This window comes from Neolamprologus brichardi, chromosome 18 (genome assembly GCF_056152115.1).
Source record: "Neolamprologus brichardi isolate AB-2024 chromosome 18, ASM5615211v1, whole genome shotgun sequence".
Classification (NCBI taxonomy): Eukaryota; Metazoa; Chordata; class Actinopteri; order Cichliformes; family Cichlidae; genus Neolamprologus; species Neolamprologus brichardi.
Window position 1 is genome coordinate 24,484,121 of NC_142121.1, and position 22,362 is coordinate 24,506,482.

General features: G+C 41.5%; 1 protein-coding gene across 1 annotated transcript in view; it reads left to right on the forward strand.

Moving 5' to 3' along the window:
• The window catches only part of LOC102789567 (potassium/sodium hyperpolarization-activated cyclic nucleotide-gated channel 2), a 32,005-nt gene extending 11,102 nt beyond the window's left edge, over positions 1 to 20,903 (forward strand). Inside the window, exons 4-8 of the mRNA XM_006786633.2 lie at positions 5,402 to 5,620; positions 17,779 to 17,925; positions 18,032 to 18,272; positions 18,358 to 18,522; positions 19,000 to 20,903. Of these exons, the coding sequence (XP_006786696.2) occupies positions 5,402 to 5,620; positions 17,779 to 17,925; positions 18,032 to 18,272; positions 18,358 to 18,522; positions 19,000 to 19,949 (1,722 nt within the window). The 3' untranslated portion in view covers positions 19,950 to 20,903. The remainder of the gene's footprint in view (positions 1 to 5,401; positions 5,621 to 17,778; positions 17,926 to 18,031; positions 18,273 to 18,357; positions 18,523 to 18,999) is intronic.
• Positions 20,904 to 22,362: the final 1,459 nt, after the last annotated feature.

Consider the following 22,362-nt stretch of genomic DNA (forward strand, 5'->3'; position numbering starts at 1 on the left):
TCTGCTTACTTTAGTGACAGTAAGTCAGTAATCACTGTGTCTGGTGTGAAATCATCTGATTTACTCATTGCAGTTAGTTTGACCAAACACCATCACAGGTCTGCTGTGGGATATTTCAGATTTGATTTGAAGTACTCATTAAGCCAGTTATAGCAATATACACATGAAGAGCTAAATCTGTTGTCTGAGCTCTAAATTAACTCGAAATTAGTTGGTGGTGTTTGTTTCGTGGGAGAGGAGAGAGAAAGATGGGATTATATCGCAGGTGTTTTTGTTTTGTACAGCCTTACTGAGCCGGGTACAAGGAATGCAATAATATTATAGCCTACTAAAAGACGTTGTATTACTGAACAAGTAGCTATGACATCTAATTATGCTGAAAGCCACTCAAGAGGAAGTATTTTGAAGCCAGTGTAACAGGAACTTTCCCTCACATGGTGTTGTTAAAAGGACTAAAGTGGGCTCCTGACTCAACTTATTTCCCTTACACACACACTCACACATTTTCATATCTTAGCGAGGACATCTAATTGCGATAATGCTTCCCCTAGCAGCTTCCCCAAACCCTAACCATCAAAAATGAATGCCTAACCATAACCCTTAGCCTAAACATAACCATAACCTAATTGTAACCCTGACACTAAAACCACATTTTGAGTCTCAAAAATTCCTTCAAACTCGTGGGGACGGGCATTTTGTCCGCTTAAGTGACTGTCGGTCCTCACAAGTATGGTAGCACTACAATTTCATGGAGGCTTTTCACAAAGATGACAGCTGCTGTGGCCACCATCAAAAAATATATATATACACTTTATTAGTTCCACCCCTCTGGTATTGGTTTGTACCCCCTTTTCCCCTCACAGCAGCTTTAATTCTTCATTGCACAGATTCAACAAAGGGCTGGAAACATTCCTCAGAGATGTTGGTGGTTACTGACATGCCAGCATCACACAGTTGCTGCAGATTCATGATGTGAATCTCCCGTTCCATCACCTTTCAAAGCTGCTCTATTGGATTGAGATCTGGTGACTGTGGAGGCTATTTGAGTGCAGTGAACTCACTGTCCTGGTCAAGAAACCAGTTTGAGCCATCGGTACAATGTGGTCATAAAGGGATGGACCTGGGCAGCAACAATACTCAGGTATGCTGCACCCTTTAAACATCCAGTTTCCTGTTTTTAACTAACATGGGTGGCACCTGCTGTGGTCTTCTGCTGCTACTTCTACTTCAAGGTTAATGATCTTGTGCGTTCAGAGTCGTTCCTCTGCAAACTTTGGTTGTGTTGAGTGGTTATTTGAGTTACTGCAGCCCTCCTGTCAGCTCAAAGCAGTCTGGCCATTCTCCTCTTACATCAGCAAGGCATTTTCACCCAGAGAGCTCCTGCTCACTGGATATTTTCTCTTTTTCAGAATATTCTCTGCAAACACCAGAGATGGCTGTGTGGGAAAATCCCAGTAGATCAACAGTTTCTGAAATACTCAGAGTAGCTTGTCTGGCCCAACAACCATGCTAGATTCAAAGTCTCTTAAATCACCTGTGCTCTGATGTTCACTTTGAAATTCATCAGGCCATCTTGACTTTTTAAAAAAATGTATTAGTCCTTTATTTATCCAGGTAAAAAAAATCTCATTGAGATTAAAAATCTCATTCCCAAGAGAGACCTGGCATCATGGCAGCAAAAGGCAAAAATACATGTACCACACAAGTACATAACATTTAAAACAAATACAATATCCCGTTTGTCTCCATGTTTTAGTGAACTAAGTTGCTGGCATGTGAGTGACAGCAACTTGGGGGGGGGGGGGGGGGGCGCACACACACACACACACACACACACACACACACACACATATATATATATATATATATATATATATTTGGTGATGAGGAGCACTATTCACTCAATAGAAATATTTTTTCCAGTTTCTCTGAATGAGTTTTGTCAAGTCCAAAAAAATAACTGATGTTAATGACAGGTTAATAATTTTAGCACACAGCCGGTACTAAGAAAAAAAATCAGGGCATGTTGGTCTCTGCTTCATCTGCCTAATCCTCTTTAATCTGTCGCTCACAGGTTTACCATTTCATCACAGTGAGTACAAAAAATGACTTATAAGTTACATTTAATTTAACACAAAACCTTTGCAGGAAAAGCTTGACCAAGGGTTAAAAAAAGAAGACACGTATAAGTCTGAGATATGTACCATGACGATCAAACTCGAGTGGAGACGGTGAAATAAGATGCTGGAAACAGCTAATCTGACTCTGTCCAAAGAGTAATGTTGATACACTGAACTTTTAGTGTTATGCACTATTTTTGTTTGCATGAGCCCCTCCAAATGTAAACATGAGCTGTTCGGATTTAATTGATGTCATTGGTATAACTGACCAGCTGAGCAAAAGTCCTCCTTCAGTTTCTGGGCTTATAACTATGACACAGATGATACAAGGCTAAACAGAGTAAGCATTTTCTCACCATATCTAACTCATGAAACACAGTGTATAACAAAGTGTCTCCGGTTCTTTTCATCTTCTCTAAAGTTGGCTTAAATTAAGTAGCTCCACTGGGCCAGGCAGCCATCAGCTCATATTGGACAGAATACTAAAATCCAGCTTCTCTGTTGACCTTACAATGAGCTCTCTGTGGAGCATGCTTTGCCCTCCACTTTCCAAATAAATACATTTCACTGTCCAAACTGCAGAACATAAAGACACCACGCACACTGAGGCAGACAGGGAGAAACAGAAGGAGAGGAAGCACCAGACAAAGCTGACTGTACAATGAACTCTGATAAGCTGTTGTAAACTAAACTGGTGGGCGTGTGACAGGCCAGGGCAGCGACTTTCTCAGATGGTTGTCGATTATCTTTGAGATGTTTGTTCAGCTTATCGGGCATCCAGCACGCATAGTGATCAGTATGATATTGCTCCATTTTCCACTTCAGTATTACTGTTGTTTTTCATGCACTTTGTGTCATTTGTAACATTGTAAGTGATTTGGATCAGGGAATGGGAATGTCTGTCTGTTGCTCCGCGTAGCACTTTGATTACAGAATTTAACAGATTGCTATCAAATTTTCATTAGACTATAAACTTTGTTATACATTATATGTATATATATATATATATATATAGCATTTTTTTTCTATCGGGCTCTGATGGATACACTCAAGAACAATTTGGGGTTAGGATCTTGCCCAAGGATATCTGGCAGCCAGGGATCGAACCACCAAACTTCTGATTGGTAGATGACCTGTTTTACCCCTACTACTTGCAGTTCCTATCTGAACTGGGTGGTTTCTGTCATATTTCAGACTTGCTTACTGAAAAAGATTAATGAGTTTGCATCAGAGGTTAGTGATGGTGCTTTCTGCCTATGAACAAAACCCAGAAATTATTCTAGTTCTTGTCACACCACATCTTTATTGATATATACCGAAGTGTCATAACTCGTCATTAATGGTATAGGGGAGGTTGTCAAATGTCGCCTTTATGGGGGAAAGAATTAAAAGCATCCCACCGCTGCTAGCATGGATAAAGTGCTGACGCATACTGATAATGTGAAGGTATTTTGACAGCACACGAGTTACATAAACCTGCCCAAACTGTTTGGCAGGTGCGTTTCACATCTGTGTTTGCGAGGCATCTTGCACAACAAGGTTGCTGCAGGCTATTTAAAGAAGCATTTTAGGGTCCCGCAAGATGAATTTAAAGCCCCTGCGTTATCAGTCAAGTTCAAACAGACTATCTGTGGCTAATGGAGACGGTGATTACCATCAAAGCAACGGATAGTTCCCAAACTGAAATCTCTGAGGACAGTGATTGAGACTTACGAGGATATGGAGTCTCTCCTTCTCTCTTGCCTGTTTCTATTTCAGAATCAAAGTGCTCATCGTTCATCTATTATTCAATCTGCTTCACTCCACTGTTTTTCTTTCTGTTTTTACATATACCATTTAGCCCCAGCCCACTTGGTGGAGCTATATTTATTTTGGGAGTTTTGATTTCCCTGACCTCATATGGAGAGCTCTTTCTATCACTTTGTGGCTATTTAAAGTTATGCTGTTTGGATGTTAACAAACCTCTCTGCTCAGTCTCTACCTGTGATTTTTTTTTAACCTTTTATACCTAGTGATTGTTCTCGTATCTAATCTAATAGAGGAATCAGATAAAAACAAATCAGAAAACAGCAAAAAAAACAACAACAAAAAAAACGTATGTTTTTTTTAGTTTTCAGGTTTGGGAGTTACCAGCACTTAGAGAAACTACATTTATTTGCCTCAATTAAGCCAAATATTCATAATGAGACACAGTACTTGTTGTATCATCAAATTGTTAACATTTGAATACACACAACACATTTTGCATCGCACTAAAAAGGTTTTTTACATAAACTTAAAACAATAATGTTAATTTTTGAGATTAAAACATTGAATAAGTTCAGGTTTTTCATAAAAGCACTACACTTTGGTTCATTTGGTTAGTTTCGTTATAGGAAAGAAACAGCGAAGAACTGCACACTTCTTAATATAATGCGGTAGTAAAGTGCTGATGCACTTCTCTGCAGCAGGTTATGGGGAGGATATAATGCAGCTGATTGCCTTTGTTAAGTGCAGCCTGTGACCTCTGTGTAGCTGGTACATATTTAGTGAGGCAAAGTGTGTGTGTGTGTCTTTTAGTGTGTGTGTTTCTTTAAGACTTGAGGGTTTCAGAGGTTTTCAGGATGCTGTTTGTAACCTTTTTTCCCTTTGCGCTGCTTTAGTAACACAGCTTACACAGATAATGAGTTTCTTTAGTAGAAAAAAGATTAAACATAGCTAAAAATCTAGGATTCTGATCCTACTTTTGGCTTTGAATTAATTGCATCAGCATCGTGTTCAGACTCAGGTAAGCACAGTAAGACCTTTTTCATCTGACTTTTCTGTGAAGGGCTGTGTTTGGGGACAAAGTTACAGTGAAATAAAACATTTAATAAGTGTTTATTACATGCATTTAAAGTGGGCGGAAACATAGATGTCTTTCTAAGTCACAATAAGAGTTTAAGAGTTGCCGCACAAGCAGCTTGGTGACTGCTGCCCCGCTGTAGCAGATTCCGATTCACACAGTTCTTCAAGTGCATATTTAATGGCCTCTCATTATAATTCCTCTCTGAGGAAATAACTTTCAAACCGTCTCTACTTTCCTGATTAGGCCTCGAAGGAATCCCTCGGTGTTGTTTCCCCTTCCTCCCTCTTTCCTTCTGTGTCCCTTGAGCTCTCATTTATATAACTGTTCCTCCATGACCCCCTGTCCCCAAAGCTTTTCTTCTAGTTACCTAGTTCACCCTTGTCTGAAACATATATTTGAATGTAACATTTGTGTGTTTAACTCCTTGTTTATCTCCTTTCTTGTCTTTCCACAGAACGACACCTGGTCAGAGCTGTACTCCTTTGCTGTTTTCAAAGCAATGAGCCACATGCTGTGCATTGGTTATGGCCGCCAAGCCCCGGAGAGTCTATCAGATATCTGGCTCACTATGTTGAGTATGATTGTAGGAGCTACGTGCTATGCTGTTTTTATTGGCCATGCAACAGCTCTCATCCAGTCCCTGGACTCCTCCAGACGGCAATATCAGGAAAAGGTGAGGAAACAACTCCATCCCATGATTTCAACACTTTTCTGCGAGCTGTTTTTCTTTAGATCCAGTATTTCCTCTTTATTTGTAATTTAAAAGCAAGTTATTCACCTGCTTGCAAAGTGTTGGATAAGAAAATAAGATGAAACATTAAAGCTGAAGTGGTGGCCCATCAGTTGAGTAATTTAGCCTAGCATGAAACAGAGAAGCAGTTAATCTCACTGACCATCTACCAAAGTTTACTCACAAGCTTCTGTAGAGCTCTTCAGCTTAAACATTATGTTGTTTTTGGGGGGCGGCTGTGGCTCAGGTGGTAGAGGGGGTTGTCTGCCAATCAGAAGGAGCAAGGCTTGATCCCTGGCTCCTTCAGTCTATGTGCTGAAGCATCTTTGGGTGAGACACTAAACCCTGAATTGCCACGATGCATCCATCACACACCAGATAACGACAGCTGTGGTTGGAAAAAGTCTTTGTTCCAGTTGAAGTCTATGGGAAAACAGCTTTCTGTCTTGACCTCTGTAAACACTTTCCTGATGGGTTCATGCGCTCAGTCACTCATTTTGAGTCATACTGAATAAAAAATTAAGTCTGGTTAGATTAAAAAATGAGGATCAACCATCATATGCTCACTGGCTAACAACTTATGATTGATAAGTCACCTCACAGTCAAAGACTCATCCTGATGCGGTCAGGACCAGCTCTATAGTCCAGAACAATCATTGTACTAATGGAACTATGACCAGCAAGATACAAAATTCAGTAAGCAGTAATATGTGTTCAAACAAGCCTACACTTTTACACTATTTGTTAACTAAAATGTAAAAATGTAGGCTAATAAGATTACTAATATGCATGACTAGCAAGTGTTACCGAGGATTAATCTCATGTAGTCCAAGATCTTACAGAAGAAAACAGCTTTATGTTCATGTTGAACAGAGCTGGATAAAATAGAGAGGTCCTTATGGTTAATGTCAGACATGCAGATGCTGACATTGCTAATTATTTGACTTAAAGATCACTGGAGACAGATTGGTAGTTAGTGTCAAGGGAGGAGTTAGATCAGTTTCACTATATCTGGAAGAGTATTTACTAACTGAAGGTCAAAAAGGATCTTTTTTTTTTTATAATCCTCATTTTGTTTGTAGCCGATTTAGATATTTACTGCTCATTAAATGAAAATTAAACCATAAGTTCACGTAATTAGTTATCAATAATAGATAATACATATCATACAACAGGCTGTATGTGTGTGAGGAAGTGTAACAGCAGTGTGTGGCATCAACCTACTCCTAAACACTTCAGGTTGTGACCTTAACGACACACCATCAGGCGCCATTAAAGCACCCGTATATGCTGTCATAAGGACAATGAACCTGAGCGCGGATCAGAGCAGCGCTGAGCCGCGCTGCAGCAGTGGCCTGTCGTGGTAGCACAGTCGCTCTGTTTCCAAGCAGAGTCTTGCCGGCTAGGGAGCAGTGGGAGTGCTGCTGGCTTTCAGCAGCCAATCAGAGGCTCCGGGTGTGTTCGGCCAGGTAGAGCCACATTGCCAGAGGCTGTGGCTGTGCCTGTGTGTGTGTGTGTGTGATTGTGTGATATGATGTCCCCTTGAGCAGCAGTAGAATTGATGAGGCAGCAGACCTGTGTGTCCCGGCAATGTCATCCTGAAGGTGACGTAAGCCATCATGGCCGCCTCCCTCTCTCAGAGTCTCTCACTTCCTGGTCACTCACTCACTGGATCTCACTCTGCCTCTGCTCTATATCATCTCTTATGCATCTTTAACTATCCCACTTTACATGAGCTCCACCCCTCTTTTTCCTTCCCCTGCACTGCTTAAATGTCTCCACCTGATTCTCTCTGGCGTATCTCCTTCCTGATCTCTCGCTCTCCTCACCTCCGGATCTAAATTTCTCTCTTTTTTCCCCTTCTCTTCCTCTATCTCTATCCTTTCTGGTGGTGGTGTCCTTGAAAGGCACAGTGCTATTGCTAACTGGCTGCTATACAAAGCAAACTGAGGGGGAGGGTAAACCTGTGGGAGAGACAGTCCTGGTGCACTGCAAGATATTTGAATGCTGTGTATTTCACATTGTTTGGAGTTTTTCTCTCTCTTTTTTTTTTTGTCAGTTTGGTGTCTGGCTAGCATTGCGCGGCTCTCCCCAAAGGGTTTTTTTGCCATGTGGCAGGACACTTGAGTATAAATCATGTCCAATAAACGGTTCAGAAGAAAACGATTCAGCAGAGTGCTGACTGAAGCTCTTGTCGTCACAGTTTGCCCAGGATGATGGGAGTTACAGTGCGAGAGGAAGGTCCTTTGTGTTTTCTGTCTGAGGAACAAGTCACCCAGATGTGCAAAGTTTAAGTTTTCCCCCCAGTTTTAAAAATCTTGTCGAATTTGCACCACAAGCAGGATGAATTCAGCAAACTAAAACTTTAAAAATTCAAGAGCTGTGAGGAGTTGTCTAATCCTAAACCAGCCTGTATGTTATCCAGTTTAAGGATGAAGTGAGGAGTACGAAACCTACATGCCTTGACATTAGAAATGTTTTCATAATGCTGTGCTCTTTATGTTTATTCTTTCAGATTTAGACATTTTCTAATACGTCCTCACCCTGTCCCAGAATATACAGTTTTTCTGCTGAGGCCAAGAAGTGCATTTCCCTTAAAAACCTTTTTTTCTGACCAGTTGTCATATTTTTTTTCTGGTGCTCTGTGAGGATTAGTATTTGAGCTGCAGGCATGTTTATTAAAGAAAAAAAAAAACAAACTCAAAGAGCAGAAAAGTGCCATGCATGCCAGTGAGGCTGATGCTGATGCTGCCGGGTGAATTTGCAATGCTTCCAGATAGGACTGTGAGTGGCATTTTTATCATTTTGGAGAGTGTTAGCAAAACACGTCTGCTGGCAGTCTGTTACAGCCCCAGTGTGGATTGAGCTAGCATTGTGTGAAGGGTTCCTTTTCAACCCAGAAGAAATGTCAGAGTCACAATTCATGCAGGTTAAATTTAGCGAGAATTTGGCTTGGTGGCTTTGGTGCAGAGACCTTTGTGTTAGTTATACATAGTAACAGTGCACAGTGACACATAGCAGAGGGGCATAGAAAGAACAGCAGTTCTACTTGTGCCTCTTTTTTGCAGATTCAAATCTGATACACCAATGAAAACAATGAAAATGATAAAAATGATGAATTCAGGGATTCTAGATTCTAGATTTGACCGTTGATTTGGGATACCATATAACTGCACTGTCCTGTATGTCATATTGCTATAGCTCTACAATGACATACCAAAAACATGCATAACTGCTCATTCGGACATCTGGAAAATCATGTCTTAGGTGCAGCATTTTGTGATTCTGACTTTGTGGTTCTGAGAGTTTTGTGTAGTGCTGTATGAGGTGTATAATCATGGTAAGAAGAAAGTAGACTGTCTTCAATTCTAAGGTTTTGGGTATTGGGACATAAAGAAAGTAATCTGGTCCACAACAGATCTTAAAATGAGGTAAATACAGTCTGAGATGAATTACAAAACAACACATATTACACCCTGTCATTATTTATTTAACAAAAACAAAAACAAAATGCAGAAGCAGTGTGTGAAAGATGAAGTACACCCTTACTGATTACACAGGAACCAAGAGGGTAGAAAGCAGCCAGGCGCTGTTGATCAACTGCAGTTGATGAATTGATTGTTGGAAAGTGTGAGGTTTGCGGAGTTTGCAGGAGTATTCAGATGACTGTTACCACAATGCCAAGGGGAAAAGACATCAACAATGATCTTGGAGAAGCAAGTGTTGCTGTTTGTCAATCCGGGAAGGGATATAAGGCCATTTATAAACAATCTGAAGTCCATCATTCTTCAGTGAGGTCAGGCCTTTACAGTTAAAGGACAGTACAATTAGAAAAAGACTGAACAAGCATGGCTTGTTCAAAAGTCACCAGGAGAAAGCTTCTTCTCTCTAATCTAAACATGGCAGCATGGCTTAGATTTCCAAAGTTGTATCTTCTTGTTGTTGGCTTTGGACATGTGCACCTTGCAGTCGCTGAGTGGATCATGAACTCCCGTGTATACTAAAGTATTCTAGAGTCAAATGTGAGGCAGTCTGTCTGACAGCAAAAGCTTGGCTGAAATTGGATCATGCAACAGGATAATGATCCCAAGCACAGCAGCAAATCTGCAACATAATGGTTAAAAAAGAAAAGAATCAAGGTGTTGCAATAGTCCAGTCAAAGTCCAGACTTCATCGTGATTGAAATGCTGTGGTGGGACCTTGAGAGAGCTGTGCATAAATGAATGCCTCAAAACGTCAGTGAACTCAAGCAATGTTGTAAAGAAAAGTGGGTCAAGGTCTGTATGAATGCAGCACAAGGACCTGTGATTAACATGTCTCAAGCTTTTATTTTTTTCCCCTTACACTTGTGTCAGTGCTAAACATCACACTTTACTAAGTGTGGCTTGTTAATAACGTTGTTTCTAGTTGCAGGAATAAGTGAATCTGTGTAGAGGTGGAGAATCTTTAAAGATCAGACTGGATTTTATATTTATATATACTAGATACACTCTTTTTTACTTATAACACTAAAAAGGGGTTGAAATAATCATCTCTCCTTTGTAATCATTGTAGAGGCTGATCTGAGTCAGTGAGACAGAAAACACACAACAGTGCTCCACCACCACTAACCTCCCTTCCCTCATCTAGGGTACCAAAAACTCTTTTCTACAATTTTTAGTCATCCCCCAATTACCCAGAGGCAGACGGGCTTTGTAAAGAAATTCCTGCACTCACATTTACAACAAAAAACATCCTTTTTTAGCTGTATCTGATGGTATTCATTATTGAACATTACTGTTTTTTAAATAAAAGTCAAGCCTTATCACCCCGTTTCCTTTGGCTGTCTCTGCCTTTGACTGAATTATATGATTTCCTATATTTCTTCAGAAGCTCCGTTTCGTTTAATGAGACTGTGTTCTGTGTGAGACCCCACAGCGTGTTTTTCCTCCCTCTGTACACATCTCTGAATTGAAGACAGAGAAGTCAAGTTCTTACTTACTGTTATCTGATTTCCTTCTCTTTGGTGAATGTGCTTCATAATGTAATGAGGTGATTTAGCCGGGGATGGAGTGAATGTATTATACATCCACATGTCCGTTCGGGATGAACCCGAATTAGGATGGAGAGTTTTTGGATGAATGAGAGGAGGGGACTCAAGCGAAAGGGAAAGAAAGGAGTAAAAACCTGATGCTGGCTCAGTAGTTCATGGGTTTGAAAGCGGGAAAATGTAATCACAGACAAAGCGCTCCCTAAATGTCTTTCCGAATTACAAATCACGAAAAGCAAATAGATCCCAAACAGCGGTTTAGATGACAAAATGTCAGTGGAGCGGTTTGCTGCCGCATCATCAAAGTGACACAGAAAATGGATGTCATTTTCACTCTCATTTGGGTGTTTGTCAGTCCCCTGTGGGCGCTGTGACGCACTGGTCAGACGCTTGTTTTCTCTCCTCCGTGACACTGGAGAGATTTGACGTTTGCCCGGCGATGATCGATACGCCGCACTATGACATGGCACTCAAAGCCAAGTCATTAAATGCCACCATCTCAGTTCAATCAGATAAGCTTTAGCTGCCTTATTCGTTCAGCCTTATCCGACTCAAGCCGCGGGACTGAGCTTCATGCGTAACCGCACACGGTCGCTGCACCTCTCCCTCTGTGAGGTTTACCCTCACTGCCACCCCCCCTCGACACCTACTCTTTTCACACTATCAGCATTTCCTATTGTGTGGGCTGCTCACCAAGAGCGCAGTGTTGGCATGGACACTCCGGGTAAAGAGTTGTGACACGGGGTCATTTCTTCAGGCTGCCCTCCATCTGCAGATGTCAGGAAGCAGATTCACTCATGCAGGTGAGACTTTGTGTTGCGTAACTCCGTCAGAAGAGCTGTGGAGCTGCACCAGCCCAGGAGACTTTTCTTTATGTGGATGCTGAATAATTCAGATGTTGCATGTTAGGTTTATTTATGTTTATTTTTGTTTTCCTTAAGGAAGCTCTTAGGATGACGCTATCAGTCAGAAGCACACATTGCTTTTTCTGGGCACGGTGACAGTACATTTTCACTACAGAACAATCTGCATTCACTGCATTACCATTTCCTCTCTGCAGGAACAATAGTCGTGTAGTGTGAATCTGGAGGGGTGATATTAAACCTACACAGAACACAGTTTCATTGTTTTGCCTCCGTGCATTTGAAATATAGCAGGTACTGAAAGTACGTAGAAAAATCTTACAGTCAAATTTCGTATTGCGTTTTTAGACTTTTGTGTTTTTTGTCACGAGTTACTCATCAGAGAGGCCAATCTTAAAATATTTACACATTCTTCTTCTCCAGAGTGCACAGGGAAAGTTTATGGCCGTTTTGCTGGCAAAGCATACCCAAAGACTGAAACTGTTTTCAGCAGATTCAAGCCCATGGCACCATCTCATTTGGACAAGGTTTACAATACTGTGCAAAAGTCTTGAGACACCACCTATTTCTTAATATTTTGCTCCCAAGGAGCCAAGCGTTCCTGTAATTTTTGAGCAATAGCTTTCCAGGATTTCTGAAGGACACTGGTCATTGGCCATCTTTGGGCATTGTCTGCTTTTTTAGTCCAGTTCTTGTACCTTTTAAAAGCAATCTTTTTTTCTTTATGTCATGATCCTGGGTCCTTTTGACCCAGCGTTTTGTGTTTTCTATTAGTGTGATTTTGGTTCTGTTGTTCCTCCTGTTTAGTGTTATTCTGTTCTGCCCATCTATTCCTGTGTTAAGTCCGCGTTTCCTGGTCTGTGTCTTTGCATGTATGTGTTTCCTGTTTTATTGTGAAGGTCTGCGTCTTATGTGAGTGTTTTCAGTTTGCCTCCCTAGTCTCGTCACGTTAATCACTCCCAGCTGTGTCCCCCACCTGTGTGTAATCTCCCTGTGTTCTCTGAGTGTTTCTAAGTCGTGTCTTCTGTCTTAGTCGTTGCTGGTTCGTCTGTGTTGTTTCCCCTTGGTCTCCCTGCGTCTCTCCGTATGTATTTCCCCGGACCTCCCTGCATCTTTGTTTCTGGTTTGTTTTGTTAGTTTTACCCAGTTTAGGTTTTCCAGTTTCATGTTCACCCACCTTTGCTGTTTGTACCCACTCCTGTAAATAAATACTCACCTGCACCAGAGCTGCCGCCTTTTGGGTCCTTTCTACAACGCCACACGTCTGCCACTCGGACGTGACAGTTTAAGCCATTTAACGCCGACCAGTGAATTGTTCAAACATAAAAAAAGGCACCTGACACAAAGGATGAACCACTGTTGTGTCTACAGATAACAGACAGCAAGCAAAGAGTCAAATTAAATCCCCTTTCTCTAGTTCTAATATATGAAGAGTGAACGGGTCACCAATATCCACAGAAGAAGTCAGAACAGAGATTCAACAGTGAGTGTCTATAGCCATTTGTAAAGCACTGCGGAGGCCCTGGCATGATTTGGGTCTGCCTTTCAGCCAGTGGTTTCAGGGATCCTCTAAAGAATGATGGAATTATGAACATGGAAAGTACCATCAGACTGACAGTGGCTTCATTTTCTAGTATGGTGATGATCCTGGACACACTGCCAGTGCTTTAAAACCCTACCCACGTAGAAAAACACCCAACGAAACACTATCATTCATGGGTCGACCTCCCCAGGGCCTGGAGCACTATTCCTGAAGACCACTTAAAGAAATTACAAGAAAAAAGCCAGAGACAGTTTAGGCTGTGTTTAAGAATAAAGGTGGTCAAGCTAAATACTGACCTTGTTAGAACTGTACAAACTCTGATTTTGCGTTATATGCTGTATTTCCAGGTATGTTTACATGTTTCAATAAATTGCTGTAAATGAGGGGTTGCTTAAGACTTTTTTCACAGTATTGTATGCTCACTTTACTGACTGCTCACACTTGTGATATAATCCTGAATGTTGCATCACTATACACTCACTGAGAGCTACATTAGCTACTGCTAATGTAGCTCCTTTTGCATATTTCTTCAATAATGTGCTGAAAATTCCTTAAAGATTTTGGTCCATATTGACATGATGGCAACACACAGCCTCTTACATACTCTGAGCAGCCCATCTGGCACCAACAACCATATCACGTTCAAGTGACTTAAAACAGCTTCATACCTCAATCTGATTCTCTGATCTGAAGCTCGGTCAAGGTCATCTTGACCATGTCTCTGCTGAGTTGCTGCCATGTGACTGGCTTATGAGATATTTGCTTTAATGAGCAGTTGAACAGATAAAGAGTGTGTCAGTGTGACTGTGTAAGAGGAAAAAATGTTCCAGAAAAGGGAAAAAAGCAAAAATGTTGCATTTACTTCTGCACTGTGGTGTCAGTGTATGCACATCATTATTTATTATTCAGTTTTAATAATACGGGCATATCTGCTCAGTTTATTAGCTCTGAGATCGTCCCCCGCTGTCCGCTGTTTTCCCCCTGAGAGTTTCATTCACATTACATGAATAATGTAAAATATTCAGCCAATAGCAAGGGAGATAATTCAAAACAAGTCTTAACAGAAATAAAGCTCCGTGTTTAAGCAATGTGACCCTAGTAGAGTGAAATGGTACTCATTGGTGGGGTCTGTTTGGTTTCTTGTTTGTCGTTCGTCTCTTATTAGCGTGTTAGTGTGACCAGGATGTTCACAGTCATAGTACTGCTGTCATAAAGCCTGGAAATGAAAAAAGGGAAGCTTTCGTTCCATTGTGCAGCTTAGATCTGAGACAATAATTCTTCTAGTACAGTACACATGCATTCAGTTGTGTACATCTTAAAATCATTGTTTGCTAACTGTAATTTTCCTCTGCAAACAGAGAGCCAGGCCGTCTGTTCCTGACAGAAAACAATTTTCAGTTAAGGAGTTTATACGCTGCACTGGAGGATTCAGAGCTTGCAACAGTGTTTGAGCAGGTGGCACTCATTGTTTTGCTCGGGGCCTCTGGCAGGATACACAACATCTGACATACTGTTGTCTGTGGAAGAAGTTAGCCACAAGCCTTTCAGGTTTTTTTGGGTGGGGGTGGAGGAGTGGGGGGTGGTGGGGGGGTGGTCTTGCGAGCAAACCTTCTCAGGGGACGTTACTCGAAACTTACAGAGTGTGGCGTTATCCACCGCACAGCAGAGTTTAAGGAGTGCTGGGATTGGGGTGGTATGGATGATGACTTCCTCAGCCCCTGAACGTTGTGAGTACACAGCTGCCAGCGCCCTGACCTCTCAAAATTGTGGTTTGGACAGCTTTATAGGCTGACTTGAGTTGTGGTCTTAAGCTTTCCAATTGAGCTGGGTTGAAGTGCACAGAGACTGACAGCAGAGTACAAGGAGAAATCTTTTTCAACCAACAGTTCACTGTCTGCTCTGTTTACTGCCACATCTATCAGTCCTCTCTCTGCAGCCCAGCCACGTTGTTTCTAGTTTCTCTGTGATCACTTTGGAAGGACGGAAATTTGCATATCTAAACAACAGAAGCTGCTTGTTTGACTTGCAGCTATGTTGAAGGGAACCTTTCACTTTTTTATTGATTTGGCATTGATTAACTGCTTGGTGTGTTCATTTCAGCTGCATGGTTTGTATATGTTTGATGACACTTGGCAGACTTTTGCACAGACACTGATGTGTAGAGATTTATAAACCTTTCTAGCACAAAGTGATGCTTCTATTGAGAAGTTCTTGAAAAATTAGTAGAATTAAAAGAATTTCCATTTAAAGTTAAGGCAAAATTCCTAGAAAAGATAAATATTGAGTAAAGCATTTTAGTCCATGAGAGGGAGAAGTGGGGTGAAACACTAGTAGGAGCATAGAGCAGCAGTCTCCAACCTTTTTTGCGCCACGGACCGGTTTATGCCCGACAATATTTTCATGGACCGGCCTTTAAGGTGTTGCGGATAAATACAACAAAATAAAACTAGTACCGGTACCGAAAAAACAGAAGATTTATTCATAACACACGTAAAAAGACCCAGGAAAACCGAGTTAACGATGGTAAATGGCCTGTATTTATATAGCGCATTACTAGTCCCTAAGGACCCCAAAGCACTTTACATATCCAGTTATCCACCCATTCACACACACATTCACACACTGGTGATGGTAAGCTACATTGTAGCCACAGCCACCCTGGGGCGCACTGACAGAACGATAAAAACGATAACAAAATAACGCTGAAAACCGATAAAAACCCTGAAAACTATACATTTCACACCTGAGCCTCAACTTTCGCGGCCCGGTACCAAACGACTCACGGACCGGTACCAGTCTGAGGACCGCTGGCATAGAGGACTTCTAAGAAGCTTAAGAGATTCTGAAGCAGATAAAAATTATTTGTAAGAAGAAGAGGCATGAGAAATATTCTATAAATGCTAAATGAGAGTGGGGCAGTAAAATGCTACAGGTGAATTTTGGCCTTTTCTAAAATTCATAGGTGACATTGCCTAATCATAGCATGATGTTTGCTTATTTTGCCCTTTGTCTTAGTTTATTTTAAACTTTGAGTGTGGTGGTATTCTAGGTTTTTATTATCATCAAAATCCTGTTCACTAGAAACATTTAGCACTTCCTAACTCTGTCTTTTACTAGAGCCCTGAGCCAGTTCCTTCCTCCTAGATGTATTTATTTATGAATGAAATGCAGTTGTGAACAAGTTTTCACACTAAGGACAGGTTACTACTTCTTAGGAATTAGGAGGGTAAGTAGCTGCCAGATGCTGCTAATCAAATTTACTTGATTAATTGATCATCAGCAAGTCTGAGTGCCTGTATGAAAGCAGAGGTTTTGGCTATTTGCTGGTCTGAAGCATTCAGGTGTGTGTTAACACAATGACATAATCTTACCAGGAGATCAGAACAGTTTCACCCTGAAGTTGGATGGTGCAATGTTCAAAGAAATTGCAAAATACTCAAGAGCTACATCTCAGACTCTACAGGCCTCAGTCAGCATGTTAAACGTTTGTGACAGCACAATTAGAAAAAGACTGAAGGAGTATCGCCTGTTTAGAAGGGTCACAAGGAGAAAGACTATCCTGTCTTAAAAGAACAGCTTAGTTTTCCAAAGCTGCATCTGAACAAACCACAAGTGGGGATGTTTGTCCCTAATGCACAGCAGCATTTGGACAAAACTAAACACAGCAAATCAGCACAAATACCTCATACCAACAGTCAAGCACGGTGGTGGAGAGGTGATGACCTGGGCTTTTATTATCCTTAAGAGGGCTATGGATAAACGAGTGCCCACAAACCTCACTGAGCTGAAGTGGGACAAAATTCATCCAGAGACTGAGAAGTAGTCTCTGGATGAATGAAGTAATAGAAATGAAAATGATCAGTTCATGCTATTGCTATAGTAAACTAGAAGGCCACAAGAAAATGCAACAAAAAAAAAATGAAATGCCCACACTGGACAGAAACAGCTGTTTTGCAGATCGTTTTGAGCGATCACCTGTCGGGAGTTTTCGTACTGAGTTATAACTGCAAATTATTGAACAGTTCTTTAAGGTTGTAAAGTTTTTCAGCCCTCTCTGGCCACTAAAATGCCTCAAGTCTCAAGCAATTGCCTGTTGACAAACTTGGATCTTGAACAAAATTTAATGTGGTCTTTGTGCACCTGCCTAACTGGAAGTAGTAAATAATAAAGTCCAGAAACGAGTGAGCACTGCAAGTTTTCGCAGTTTTTAGCTTGTTACTCAAACAGGTGTGAATGTGCATTTTGGGGGCTATTATCAGTGGCAGGTTGATACACACTGCTGGTGTTTCAGTGAGTTTTAGAGAAGCAGGTCGATATATTTGGGATTTACTGAATGTGAACTGAAAAAACATGTTGCGCTGATGTTTTTCAGTGTTTGAACAGGTCTGCTATGAGAAATAGATATAAAAACATTTTTAATGGCTCAATTAATTGCTGCTTTCTGTATTTTTGGCATTAAGAAACATGTATAATAATAGCTGAACAATTGAACAGTGTAACACTAGAAAAGCAATACGATGCACACTTGCTAAAACTAATTTGCCAGCCCCATTACTGTTGTGGTTTTTAAATGCAATCGTTCGCCTCAAGGTCAATAAAACCTTTTTCTTTCTGTTGTTTTTGTTTGCATTAACAGGAAGTAAAAATCATCTCTCTTCTCTCTTAGTACAAACAAGTGGAGCAGTACATGTCCTTCCACAAACTGCCTGCTGACTTCCGACAAAAAATCCACGATTACTACGAGCACAGATACCAGGGCAAGATGTTTGATGAGGAGAGCATCCTGGGAGAACTCAGTGAGCCCCTGAGAGAAGTGAGACAATAATGCACATTATTCCCATTATTATATGAAATATATATTATATTAAAAAGTCTTTACTGTGCACATTTTTACTGTTCTTCTTTGCGTCTTGTCTTAGGAAATTGTGAACTTCAACTGTCGCAAGCTGGTGGCGTCGATGCCGCTGTTTGCCAACGCAGAGCCAAACTTTGTGACCGCCATGTTGACTAAGCTACGTTTTGAGGTATTCCAGCCACAAGATTACATCATTCGGGAGGGCACTATTGGCAAGAAAATGTATTTTATTCAGCATGGAGTCTGCAGCGTCATCACCAAGGGAACGCTTGCAATGAAACTCTCTGATGGCTCTTATTTTGGAGGTAAGGTATTTTTTTTACCTTGCCAGTGCCATTGTTTTTTTTAACCCTTTTGTAAGCGGTGGCATTTTCTGTTTCCCCGTTTCAGAGATCTGCTTATTGACGAGGGGTCGTCGAACAGCCAGCGTGCGAGCGGAGACTTACTGTCGACTTTACTCTCTGTCTGTTGACCACTTCAATGAAGTGCTGGAAGAATACCCCATGATGAGAAGAGCCTTTGAGACTGTTGCCATTGATCGTCTAGACCGCATAGGTAAAAAATGATTTAGATCATTTTCATATGTATCATAATGTATTATCATATAATATATTGAGCATGAGATTATGCAAATCTCTAAAACATCAGCTGCTAAGTGTTTCTGCTGTCTTTTCTTTTTAATGAAAGAAAATGAAGCCGTGAACAAAAGAAAATGTTTCCCGAATATTAAAAGAAGCAGTAAAATGAGCTGTGCTCTTTGCTCAGAATGACATAGGATGCTGTAACAATAGATAAAAGTACAGGGTGACACGTATATTTCCTGAGGGCTTGTTCTGCTAGAGGATGTACCTGATTTGAAGGGCATCGCATGCTATATCTAAATCGCATTGTTCTCTCGTTATACGTCCTCCTGTTTCCATGTATTTATGCATTATTCACCTTTATGTACTCCTTGTCCTTTCCTCAAACTTTACTGCTTCTGCCTTTTTTTTATCTTTAGTAATTAGCCTGTGCTTTTATTTCTCTCTGCAGGTAAAAAGAACTCCATCCTGATGCACAAGGTGCAGCATGATCTCAACTCTGGTGTCTTCAACAACCGGGAGAATGAGATGATTCAGGAGATCGTCAAGTATGACCGTGAGATGGTAAAATTAGTAGACCTGCAGCGGCCACGGGCCATGTCTATGACCCCTTCGCTTGGCGGCATCTTTGCCCCTCCGGGTCAGCAGCAGACGGGCTCTGCTATCGCCACCCTCCAGCAAGCTGTGGCCATGAGCTTTTGCCCTCAGATGGCAAGTCCTTTGGTGGGTCCAGGGACTCTGCAGTCTCCACGCATGGTGCGAAGGTTTCAGGTGATGCAGAATCTCTCCAGTCCAGTCTCCATGTCTCCTCTGCAGTCTCAGCCCCCTCTGACGCTCGGAGGGGCATTTGGATCGGCAATTTCGAGTCCCCCAGTCCAAAGCCCGCTTGCAGCTTCAGGACGGACTTTCCAGCACATTGCAAGCGTGGGACCCTCTGGGTCCCAGCTGTCCCTAGTACAGCATCATGCACCAAGCCCCACACAGACCCAGCAGAGGCCTGCCTCACACAAGAGCACCCACTCCCTGCATATGGGGAGCTTGAGTCAGGACACCCGTGCCCTGTCGGCCTCCCAGCCTTCACTCCCCCAGGAAGGAACACCGCAAGCTGCCTCTGCAGCCCCTAGCCCCCCACCCTCCACTCGCACCTCCAACACCTCCATCGGACCTCCGCAGCCCCCTCACTCCAGCATGCCAGGGCCCTCAGGGGTGGGGAGATCATCGGGAGCCCAACAGAGGGTGGCATTTGCCTCCACACCTCCTCCCACTGGACCTGCTGGAATGGGGGCAGTAGCAGCAGCTGCTGGATCAGGACCTCCAGACTCTGGAGCTCCCAAGAAAGATTCAATTGTCAGCCTTCCAGAGCTAGACTCTGCCAGATCCCGGCTGTCTTCCAACTTGTGACCCTGGTAGAGTTCGAGAAAGAGGCCTTTTTTGTAGGAGAATCCATTCGGTTTAGGTCAGTCCGGCTGATCTGTCAGCTTGCTGAATGACCAATCAGCTACCGCCAGCGCCACCAGTTATTGGACCTGGATGCACTGTGTGCTGGTGCCAGCAGAAGGAAAAGAGCTACTCAAAGTCTTGAGACACTTTGGCCAGGAGGAGTCTATACAATTAAGCTAGTATAACTTAAGGTTGAACTGGTCTAGTCTACTGTGCCAGCACCTTTAGTCTTAGTATCACCCCTTTCACTCTGCTTCCAAACACCTACTGTATATCGCTGTCTTTTCTGTAAAGATATGAAGAAAAGTATGATTGATGTAACTATTGCATACTGTGTAGAATCCATGCAATGCAATCTAGCAGGAGCTGGACTTAAACTGAAAATCAGGGACTTGAGGTCAAATGACAATGACATTTTAAGCGTCCAAAAGTGTTTTGAGTGTAACTTTTCTGTATAAGCTGTCGTAGCAAAAGAACACATTGCTCTTCATATTGTTTCAAATAGTAATGGAAATAGTGTTTTAGACCGCTGGTCGATCTTACATCGATGTGTAAATAGTTGATGAAAAAAGTACGGAAGGATATTATATTCATCGTATCTACCCAAACCAAAGTTGAGCTTGAACACCAAGTCTGGTTGTGTCTGTATCAACTAAAAAAGAAAAAAAAAGAAAAAAGAAAAAAAAAAAGAAACATCGAAGAAAATGCCATTTATTTAACTGCCTTGATTCAACATTAGAAGCCATATATTTGGTTTGTGTGTATGTATACATGTGGGTGTAAGTGTGTGTGCGTGAGTTTGTTGATATGTTTTGGTTCTACTTTCAGAGAATGGACTCACACTCTACACTGCACGGTTGGTTTGACATGCCGATGGTGGTGCTGACCTGCTTTCGTGAAACACCTCTGAAGCCGGTCGGGTTACAATCAGCCACCCACCAAAGCCGCTTTGGTGGGTGGCTGATTGTAACCCTGAAGGCAAAGGTGGTTAAAATATCTGAGCTTTACTCGAAGGAAACATTTGTGAACAACCCATACTGTATACTTGCTTGTTTCTGTCTAGGTTTATTGATTAACACATGCAATATAATTCTGCAATACTCTACCCCGCCTATATATATAAATATATATGAATATAAATATCTATACATATGCTGTACAGGAAAGTGAACTTCTTTCTTTTTCATATTGTTTTGTTTTTAATGTGAAATCTTAAAGAATCCAGCAGCTATTGTGGCTTCACTTGAGGTATTGTAATCCAGTGACCATGTTGTTACCTTAACCAAAAATGCTTGAGAGAATGAAAGGACTTGTAGTGTAACTCTTATTTTGTTTTGTTTTGTTAACACTTGAGAGGAACAAACTGTTTAATTCTGGTTTCACGTCACCGGAAGAATCTACGCTTTGAGTTCAGCGGGTCAGAACCTTAAAAAGAAGGAAAAAAAAAATCAGTTTAGCTAAACTAATTCCCTCTGATGTTCAATTGTGAGATAAATGGGGGTTGAGGGTAGGCAATATGGGGGCATAAAATGCCTCACATGTAAAGAAAAAGACAAGAAAAAAAGAGAAAAAAAAAACGTACTTGCTCTATATCAAAGTCTTTATGTGTCCCATTTCATCCAAAACTCCCATGAATGTCTCAACATTTAGGGTTGAGGCTTGGATAGCTGGTTATATTTACTCAAAATACTCTGATCCTGTTGAACCTGAAATACTTCTCTTGCTGAATGTACGCCATACGAGAAGGAAGACAGCTAATCAGATATAAACTGCCATGTAAATAAAGGGACAGTGATTTAAAGAGGCTTTTATGATGCAAGGGGGGGGGGGGCATTGCTGTATGTGTTGCTGAGTGTCCGTGTGATCTTTTTTTTTATGGTTTAATGATGCTTCTCTGGGTTGAACATTGCTATATTTAACCTGTACCAGATCTACCACAAGAGGATCTTTCTTCTTCTTCTTCTTCTTCTTCTTCTTTCTATTAGTTTATTTACTGAAGTGGGCGTGAACAAGAGTGAGTCGTAACAACTTTGATCTCCTTGGTCCAAAGTGAGCACTGAGGACGTCCAATTAAGCACCTTGTGTTGCACTACGACCTTGTAATCAAAATGAAAAATCGATGCTCCATTCTCTTAAAATGGTTGCAGTACTTCTCTCGGATCCATTATCTGGTTAAACTGTAAGGAAGGAAAGTGAATCCAATTGGGTTAGAAAATAGGCAGCTGATTCATTGTGTTAGACAAATACCATGTCCACCTTTTTCAGCTCTGAACATCGACAGAGTCTAATTGTAAAATCGATGCGATGGACATTTCACTCAGGTTTGCTACCTTTCCAGAGAGATGTATTGATTGCCGCAGCGTGGCTTTCCATT